Source organism: Pogona vitticeps, chromosome 2, assembly GCF_051106095.1.
Source record: "Pogona vitticeps strain Pit_001003342236 chromosome 2, PviZW2.1, whole genome shotgun sequence".
NCBI lineage: Eukaryota > Metazoa > Chordata > Lepidosauria > Squamata > Agamidae > Pogona > Pogona vitticeps.
The window spans coordinates 186412652-186422720 of record NC_135784.1 but is presented as its reverse complement, the minus strand read 5'-3'; the positions used below and the strand labels follow the sequence as shown (position 1 = coordinate 186422720).

Here is a 10069-nt window from a genome sequence, read left to right as displayed (position 1 = left end):
TTATGGCTTGAGCATGACCCACAGGGGCTCTCATTCTTTTTTGGTCCTGGAATTAATCCTCAATTCCAAGCAAACAATCACTGCTTTTTTGCATAAGAATTTTTAAAAACCTGTTTTAAGATTACATTTATATGACAACTTTAGTACGTTCTCACAATTTTTTAATAAAATGTAGCCAAAAGTAACTATGTCCCTTCGAAGTTGAGAAACAATTAACAGCAATACAGCTATTCTTTTACTTATTAAGTAATAACATTTGGGCAGAATAACAATCCAAACAGATACATGAAGAGTTTGTGTTTATTTGTCTACATTCAGCATAACCCAGATGTGCTGTCTGAATGACCCAGACATAGAAAATCCAATCTTTCCCATGAGTTTTAAAATAAAATCCTCACTTATAAAACTGAAAAACACTAAAGCATTAAAATACAGAAAGCTTGTTTAAACTCACTTCACGAAAGCATTAGCAGAAAATATCCCTTATCTATTTAAAACCATGCTGTGTTTAACACCTGAATGCCATTTAAACAGAAAAGGGACAGTGAACTCATTCTATTTTGACAAAAAGTTGAAATGGTAAACTAACAAACCATTAAATACACCATTAAATGTCCAAAATACAGCTAAGTATGGAATTACAGGGTACTCAACCATTAGTGACTGATATCACGAAGAGCACTGCAACATGGAAACAGGGTTTACATGTTTACTGTGATGCAATAAAACTCAATATTCAAAGGGTATGCAAGTTTAGAAGATAAAAGCTTCACACCCACCACAAACAGAATGGTTTATCTATACTGATAGTTCATGCTGTGGTCATTTCTGCCATAGCCAGCTTGAGGGGCTTGGTAGGAATTGGGAGGTCCACTGTAATTCTGGTTGGCAGCTGGGGCATTGTAGTTTGACTGAGAGTATCCACCTATAGGGGAAAGGGGAAGAGAGGTAATTTAAGTCAGTATAGCTACTGTACTATCTTGCTTATACAATCCAACCTCTCATATCTACATATACGGGGATAACAAAACTGAATAAAGTGACCGAGACCGATGCTGCCTCTCCCAAGGTTAGTGAGTTGCAGTGATCTAGACATTTTTCACAGTGCAAGCTCCAATACTCAACCTCATCCACCCACCACCCACCCTCTGACATGCATAGGGGACTGAGAGTGGTACAGTCTATTACCAAATCAGACTTGGGATATGAAAAGTGAGGGTCTTCTCATTCTCTAAAGTCAAAAGTGAAGTAAGAGACTGAGTCCCCTCATTCTTTCATTTTATGCTGGTGAACCTACGCAGAAAATCAATATTGATACCACAGAAAATGGCTGGTTAGAAAGCCCAATTAAAAAGTGTTTGCTGCCAGATACCAGATCTTATTCACCAATGCAGAAACATGTAAATGTTGCATGTCTCACTCTATACTAACCTTGCTTACCTTGGTAAGATGACCCTCCACCCCCTGCTCCTCCCCCATAGCCACCGGCATTGTAGGAGGCACCTCCTGAACCATAGTTGTTTGCGCCGCCGCCTCCACGTCCACCGCCACCACCATAACCTGAAATTAAGACCACATGCTGAGATGTTCCACATCAGGCTTGCCTTCAGAATCAGCATTAATTTTATGACAACTGTCTTAAGAGAATATTAGTACATTGGATAACTAGGAATCAAAAATGAATCAAGATGCAGTTGTAAAAACTCCAGTTATTTACTTTATTTATATCCCACCTCTCTCCCAGGTAAAGAGATTCAAGATGCCCCCAAATAACTAGGTAACAGACAGCTTAGTTTATTAGTGCAGCTTCATCTACTACAAACCAGACTGCAATAGCAACTGTTGTTTAAGCAAAATTTCCTAACATAAAACTTCACTAGGTTTGTATCTAAAAATTCTTATCCAGTGAAGATCACCACTTATGACTACCACTGGCTGAAGTACTCTTCAAAACATAGCTTCCACTTGACTTAATTATGACAATAAACCTTTCACAACTCTTACCCGCCCGCCCAAGCCACCCTCCAGGAACTCACTGAATTTACTTTCATAGTTGTAGTCTGATCCTCCGCCACCGCCACCAGGAGAGTTGTATGAATTTGAGTAGGAAGCGTAGTTGCCTTGGTTATATCCCTTCTGCTTGCCTTGAGGTGGACCATAATTGCTATACTGGTTCTGATTATACGACTGCTGCTGCTGGCCTTGATGTGATTGATATCCTGAACCATAGGAAGGCTTCTGTTGTCCTCCATGTTGCTGTTTCTTCCCAGCATGTTTAGGAGGAGCAGGAGAGCTGTAGTCACCACCCTGGTAATATGAACCATAGCCGGAGGAGCCACCACCACCTCCTGCATTGCCGGAATGACCGCCATTACTATAGAACTGACCTAAAGAGAACATTCACAGAGTTAGACATCTGCAAAAGTGATAAAAAAATTCATATTACTTCAAGCTATTATGTACTAACTAAAATATGATGATGAAAGTTTAGCATACCTCATTGGGTTGCTCCCCATACTGTAGGCCAAGCCCACAGACTATGCAAACACAGTCTGAAACAACCTGCCTAAGGTCTGAAACCAGTTTACAGCCCTGGTGAGAAAAACTGTGTAGCCTAAAATGATTGACATGGCATTTGACATTTGCTATACATCCCACATGTGGACCTATTGTGGCCAACCACAAGTGTAGCCAAATTATGGTGACAGTTCAAAATGTGAGATGTTACATATGTAGGTTAAATTACATTACCCTCCTTAAACTCCTGCATTTAGCTAGAGAGGCATATCTAACACAGCAATTTCCTAATTTTGGTTTCTTCCACTCATCAATTTTTGATGTTGTAAAATCAATTATAATGGCTATATAGTTAAAGTGAAAAAATGTATTATTTTAAAGTTTGCTACAATACTAAAAGGACAGATCCTACTTTTAAAGAAAAACCTTCTGGTGTGCAAAATGAATCAATGATCCTGGAAGTAAAAGCAGGGAAGAGAATTTGGAGAAACCTACAATTGTATGTTACTAATTGTATGTAAAACAAGTTTACAGAGCAAGTTGCTTCATTCAAGTATCATTATTCAATCTGTAAAGACCCTGATTCCATAAGTGAAGTTTAACCCACATTTAAGAGTGGTTTAGTTTTTTACATCTGCCAGAAAACTGCAGGCTATGCTGGCTCAGACTATCAATACAGAAAAATTAAATCGGCTTGCTTCAGTATTCAGTCACTAAACTATTTTAGAACACAAGGCAGTCTTGAAAGCTGTTCAATATAGGCCAGACATTTCATCAATGCACTGCTGCGACAGATTCTTCTTAATAAAACACAATGTAAAACATAAGGTTCAAACATGATGTTTACATTCTCTAACATTATGCTTCAGTAACAAAGGTGTCATTTCCTATGCCTTGTTTCTATCCATAAAGAACAAAGCTTCATAGGAATTGTTGGTTCAGTAAAGCAACATATGCACGGAACATTTTTAAGAATTACAGCCGGTCTATACAACATAGTGCACTCTAGGGAAACACTTGTCTCAAAAACAGAGACTTGATTTTAATTCATCATTTCAACCAGCCTACCATTAAAACAAAGAACACTCACCACAGTTACTTTCATCATTATTGAACCCCAAAATGGTAATTTTCACTTAGTTTCGTCTCAAACCTCATTACAAGATGTTCTTTTGACATTCAGAGTCTCTCCAGCTAAACCATGACCCATTATCTTACATCCTTATCTACATTTACCAAGTTGAGAATACTAAGGTCACTCAGAAAGTAATAAAATTAAACACATTTAATACTACTGGAATAAAGAGGGCTGAACAATCAATTTATTAAAAATCTTAACTACTAGTTTATTCCCTGTGCCTTTCACTGTTTAGTAGTTTCCATTTCCTTTGACATTACATACATCTTCTGGGGACATGAGCTGCAAAAAAAGGAAAAAAAGCTACAACCTATAAGGATTGCAACCATCTTGCAAAGCACTTTAGGCCTTTTATCTTTAGCCCCCTCCCCCCAAAAAATAAAACCACTGGAGCTAATCAAACCATTTAAACTTTAGAAATAACACAATCCAACAACTCTGGCACAGGCCATAGGTCCTGTATGTTACACCAATACAATAAAAGCACAAAGGATGCAGAGATTAAAACCAACACATACTATTTCACAAACAATTGAATATTATGCATGCTTAAAACATTGGGTTTTGGCAGATTCTGAAATATTAAAATGTCTAAGCGGCATCAACCCACTTTTTGGGACTAAAAGGGCCAGGTTTTTTTTTACAAAGTATGTTGTAAGTTAAGACAAAAAGTTAACACACTTTTGCATGTTTTCTAAAAATAAAATGATGCTTTCTATAAAAAAGCAAACAGGGCCTTTTGCTTGTAAGCAGAACAGACTTGGCTTTTACTGTGCACAATGCACAAAGACATTCCTTGAATTTAGCTCCCCCATAATGTACATCAATATGACCAAAGGCAAGTCACAATAAAAACTGCCACTGCTTGTAGGCTAACAGTTTCAGACAAGCTGCGGTGAAAAGCCACTGTTGAGAAACCCAGTGAAGCACAGGGACACAGCACGAACACTTTGGGTTTGGAGTTCGAGAAAATTGGAGTAAAAAGCTGTTTTATGTGCAATACTTTTAGATGATCTAGGAAGACCCAAAATCATGATAGCCGTAGCAGTCTGTGAAAAAGTCACCTACAAAAGGGGGAGACAGAGCAGAGGAAAAAAAATTAGAATTTTTGAAGATGGCAAAATGTGCCACATTTTTAAAAAAATATTTTTTATTTCTCTGCTCCCGTCACCCCCTCCCAACAAAAGTCTCATAACAAAATTGTATTTTTAGGGAGATTGTTTTACAAGAATGGTGTATTGCTTCACTTGGCTTAAAGCAGAGAAATTTTAAAATAAATGATTCCTCATTTCATTACGCATCACTAAAGCTGAACTGAATTTTGCTCCCCCCAGGTGTTGTGCTCAGCTTTTTTTTCACAAACACTTACTATAGCCCGCAGTTGCAGAATTGCCACCATAGCCATAACTTCCATATCCTGCACCTGAAAGAAAATGCAAGAATTGTATCACAGAAAATGAATGATTTAGCAAACCAATTTTGTAAATTTGTACAATGGAGGCAACTATTTGCACAGAAAATGGATTCTAATAAGCCAATTCAGCATATGTGACTCACCAGCATTCATGTAACCCCCATGATTGGCACCACCAAATCCACCTCTGCCTCTACCACGGCCTCTGATATTTCCTCCTCTACCACGACCTCGCATGCTTGGAGGAGGTGGCACTTCAGTATGCATAGGGCCTCCCATACCATAGCCTGGATTATGCTGTGAAAAAGTGTACATTCAGTCATTACACAGATTCACTTATTTCCTTAACTTTTATGGTTGTTTCATCTACAATCATTCTGCATGACTGGCTCAATATGTATACAAATATGTGGAATTGCCAAAGCTTTAGCTATTGCCTCATCATCAGATTTTATGGACTGTGCTGAACAAGATAATCTTTTACCAGTGCCTTGTGGTTAGCAGACATCAAATATATGGGAAAGGGGGCTGCAGAAGGATTATTATGCTCTGTGTTTTATCAAGCTGCAGCACGCACACTGACCTTCATTGGAAATTTGGGTCCACCACGTGCTGGCATAGGGGCCCTTTTTTTCTTTTGTTCCATTGGAAGAGGAGCATCTGGGAAAAGCTTCTCTAATGCAGCCAATGCAGCATAGGCCTTTGCCACTTTTTTGTTTGAACCGGCTCCTTGAAACTTTTGGCCATCAACTTCAACCTTTGAAAGAAAAAATATCAGAAAAAGAGTTACAATTTTCTAACCTGTTGATTTATTGAAAAAGCAAAATTCTGAATGTAGTTCTATGTATTCGTCATCTCACCTCCATCACAAACCGCTTGTCATGACTACCACCAGTTTCTGAAATCAGCTCATATTTTAAACCACGCCGTTTCTCATTTAGCTCCATAACTGGGTTTTTTCCATGCTTTGTCAGTATTGGTCCCTGCTGTTTCACATTCTAGGAAGTTAAAAAATTACGGCATTGATGCATTCATATACTAAAGCAATGCAGGAAATAAAGGGATGGGGAAGAAGGCTTCAAGGACATTTCCAGCAATTATGGAAGATCCAAGCCCAAATGTTTTTCCAGCTAAGAATTCCAGAATCCACAAACTTCTCAATGTTTGACCAGGAGAAATCTTTGTCATGATTAATTAAAGCATGAACAAAAACTAGTCACTGTGCCCAGGAATAAAGGAAAGAGGCACTGACATTTTGACAGGCCATGTGAAATATTCAATGGGGGAGCAACACTCTGGCAATGCAAGACTCGTAACATGCATTAAAGAAAATAGAGAGGAAAAACTTCCAGGCAACCATGGAGATCATAACAGAAATTTACATTGGGAGAAGACAAAAAGGTCAATGATATAACATGTGCAGAACAGATAAAGGGGAAAGCATATAAGAGAAGACAGGCAGTAAGACAGATGCCTTCAAAATGTAGAAGCTTAGCAATTATGTACAACCCACAGAAAAGCAGTATCTGCAGTCAAAGATAGAGGTAGAAACAATATTCACCTCTGTTTGCTCTGAAGGAGAAGCTGCACTGGGTGTACAAACAGTTTCCACTACAGGAGGAGTAGTAACAGCTACTGGCTTCTGATCTGTTTCCTCTGCTGATTCATCACCCCTCTCTCTGCCTTCCACACCTGTAGGCAATCCCATATCTTGTAACACCTGAAAAAAGAAGAGCAGTTATATTCATCACAATGAACCCCATTCTGAAGCTTCTATAAAAATTCAATGATTACCAAGAAATGTTCAGGAACAAATTAGCCAAAGGACACAATTTATTGGTTGATGCACCAGACCAAGTACAGTTTCAATTTTCACTTTAGAACAGTATTGTGAGCTTCCAAATACAGACAAACCATGACTGAAAGAGTATGACTCCATTCTTGCCTGAACGGCACTCCAGCTTCTAGGTAAAGTAATTTCCCCAGGCAAAGCTATAACGGTAACTAGTTTGTTGGTCACACCAAACCACAGTGAGCACAACTGCACTAAGTAAAATCCACATGAAAGCACACTTCATTTTTGAATGATTCCTGGTTGATCACAATGTCTCATTGAATCACACTAAAATATGTTTAAGCTTCCCAGAACATGGTACGAGATTAATCATATTTTTATTGTTTAAGAATGCAGAAGTTTATGGCCACCATCTTACCTTTACTGCTACATGCAGCTTGGCTGTTTTTTTAGAGGGCCCTGAAGCTTCATATGTGATGCCATCAACTTCCACAGACATAGTAAATATAGGAGCATGAACTGGACCTGTCTGAGACACCAATTTGTACTGAAGTCCTGGTTTCAGTTGATTTAGCTTCATCAGAGCATTCATAGCTTGTGGAGGTTCTGATTTCTCTTCTGAAGAAAAGAAATTCTTGTCAGATACTGACAATACGACATAAGACCCTACACAACTGTGTTGTGCTGGTGAAGAGTCCTGAGCTTACACCAATCAAGCAAAACAGCCAGACCATAAAGATTTGCCATTTGTTTCCATGTCTGATAATCATCCAGTTACACAGCAACATGAATCCTAAATGATGTTTTAGGAAACACCTGAAAAACTAAGTATACCTACCTCTTGCCAGCTCAATACCTTTTTTCTGAATCTTCTTTTTCTTTTTGCTTGGAGACTTCTCTTCTCCATCTTCTTCCATAGGACGTTTCAATGGAGTGACAGCATATGTGGTGCTAGGGGGAATCTGAACTGTAAGCACAATTTTAAAGCATCAGTAGAAATGCCTATACATTTCCTGATAGAAACAAAGGAATTTTGACAGCATTAAACATTTACCTGTGTAGTCAACTGGGTTTTCATTTTTTGGTTTCTTCGGCATCTTTGATGGCAATGGGTCCATCCCCAAAACCTTGTGAAGCTGGCCAAAAGCAGCAAGTCTTAGAGCATGCTAGAAAGATAGATTGGGTTATTACTGAGGTGCCCAACTTCATCTCTACCTTCTCCCACATTCATGGTACATAAAACCCAGTCCCAGTTTTCCAAGCATAAAACTTCTGAAACCACCAGCATCAAAAAGTCTGTAATGTAATCTTTTAAAACCTGACACCTTGTATCTGACAGATCAACAAAAGCCTCCTACATTACTGAAATGGGACCCTTTTCCTGTTTCATATAAAAGTCAATCTTGTTGATATTACTAACTATCATTAAGAACTCATTTGGTTTGGTAACATCTGTAATCAAAACTATACCTGAGCACTCTGTGTGATATCTTCCCTTTGTTGTCTGTCTAGATGCCCAATAGCATCAGTGGCTTCTTTTTCACAAGGATCATAAATACCAGAACCATCTGAAGGCAGGAAACAAGGAAGATATGCAGAGAATTATCCTAAGGTCTCTATGTAGACTCAAATATTCCCTTAGCATCACCTAAGACTCAGCAATGTAAGCAGCCCATCTGAAGTTCTTGATCCAGTGGTCAACAATCTGTTTTAGTCTATAACATAGACCATTAAGGGAAGCAAAGCAGAAAGGCTGCCAGTCTTCAAGCACTCCAAAGGCAAACTTACAGCCTGTCACATCCCATTAAGGGAATTCAAATAATGAGTCCATAATTTTAAGAGCAACTTGTTCAATTTATTGTCCCTACACATCAAACCTTAAGTAAAATAAGAACAATATGATTATGTCTAACTTGCACTGGGGACACAAAGTTTTATTTTCTGTTATTTCCATTGGTTTTCAGCTGCAGTTACTTCCACTGAAATTTCTCAAGAATCAAGAACCATCTAACCTGGCATAACTATCCCTGATGCAAGGCATTCAAGAACTCTTCTCAAGGCCTCACCAGCACCCATTGGCCGATTGGCTGTTCCAATGGATTTCTCACACAGTAACTCAAGAGGCTGAAAAGACATTTCAGAAATTTTAAAACAGGTTTCAATGAATAATGCAGTTGCAGGTTAATAACATAATAACAAAATATCAAGTGACAAGAGTACATATCACTAATTTAACAATGATTCTGCCTTGGCTTGTGAGGCTGGCCTCCCATAAATGCCACCAATTCACTCAAATATATAATCCAGTGAAAACACAAAGACACACTAGAAAACTGAACTTAGACCTAGGAGATCACAATATAATCCTACACATACACACTCATTGGCCATAAAGCTTAACACCCTTTCTGTAAAATAGGAATCAGTAAATAAACATTTTAATATATCTCTGCATTGCCAGTACAACATAAAAAATAGAAATAACTAGCTCTTCCATAACACAAAACATCCTACTCACTGTTTAGTCTCCAGCAGACATGGGCCATTAGTATTTCTATCTCTAGGGATACAAATATGGCCCCCAAGCACCATAGGTGCTGCAGGGACCCCAATTCCCTCTCCAAGAACCGATCAATCCACTCACCATATAGTGCTGGGGTCCATTGTCATCAGCAACACACCAATCCAGAAAAGAGGCCAGCTGGCCCTTCCCCCCTCCAGCCAACTACTCATTGGCTGAGCAGGAAGACTCCCTGTCCCACCTCTATGCCAAAGTGGTTGGCTGCATGGGGGCGGTGGTGTCCTTCTGAGACTGGGGCACAGATAACGACGACAGACCCCAGCACCTTGTGGAGCCCGGTGAGTGAGCTGGCCGGTTCTGGGGGAAGGAATTGAGCACCCACAGCACCTGTGATGCCACGGGTCATATTCGTATCCCCAGAGACACAAATACAAATAGCCCATGTCTAGTCTTCAGAGACACAAAATTTTAATATAATAATCAGTAACTTGGTAAGGCACATATAAATATGTGCATAATCGAATGTTGCACGTGAGGTCTGTGGGCCTTAATGCTACAGATGATTTTACCCTCCTGAGTGAAATAAAAAAGTTCTCCATGTTGGCTCCAAAAGCCTGGACAGTAATATGGAAACTGACTGATAGTAGATGTGGTCAAATATCAGAATCAAGTTCTTCATCACCA

At 39.1% G+C, this 10069-nt stretch overlaps 1 protein-coding gene across 13 annotated transcripts in view; it reads right to left on the bottom strand.

The window, feature by feature from the left end:
* Nucleotides 1-282: 282 nt before the first annotated feature.
* The window catches only part of ILF3 (interleukin enhancer binding factor 3), a 25269-nt gene continuing 15482 nt past the window's right edge, over nucleotides 283-10069 (bottom strand). The window contains exons 8-20 of one of the 13 annotated variants that reach the window (XR_013542334.1): nucleotides 8877-8988; nucleotides 8335-8432; nucleotides 7919-8030; nucleotides 7703-7831; nucleotides 7283-7482; nucleotides 6631-6789; nucleotides 5930-6067; nucleotides 5653-5826; nucleotides 5213-5366; nucleotides 5025-5078; nucleotides 2037-4719; nucleotides 1441-1560; nucleotides 283-925 (exon numbers count right to left, since the gene is read on the bottom strand). Coding sequence is in view for 8 of the 13 variants with exons in the window: in XM_020791566.3 (XP_020647225.1) it covers nucleotides 795-925; nucleotides 1432-1560; nucleotides 2037-2387; nucleotides 5025-5078; nucleotides 5213-5366; nucleotides 5653-5826; nucleotides 5930-6067; nucleotides 6631-6789; nucleotides 7283-7482; nucleotides 7703-7831; nucleotides 7919-8030; nucleotides 8335-8432; nucleotides 8877-8988 (1941 nt within the window). In the remaining 5 variants the exon portion in view is untranslated. Of the gene's footprint in view, nucleotides 926-1431; nucleotides 1561-2036; nucleotides 4720-5024; nucleotides 5079-5212; nucleotides 5367-5652; nucleotides 5827-5929; nucleotides 6068-6630; nucleotides 6790-7282; nucleotides 7483-7702; nucleotides 7832-7918; nucleotides 8031-8334; nucleotides 8433-8876; nucleotides 8989-10069 lie in introns of all 13 variants that reach the window. The other 12 variants (XR_013542335.1, XR_013542336.1, XR_013542337.1 and 9 more) reach the window with 12 other exon arrangements.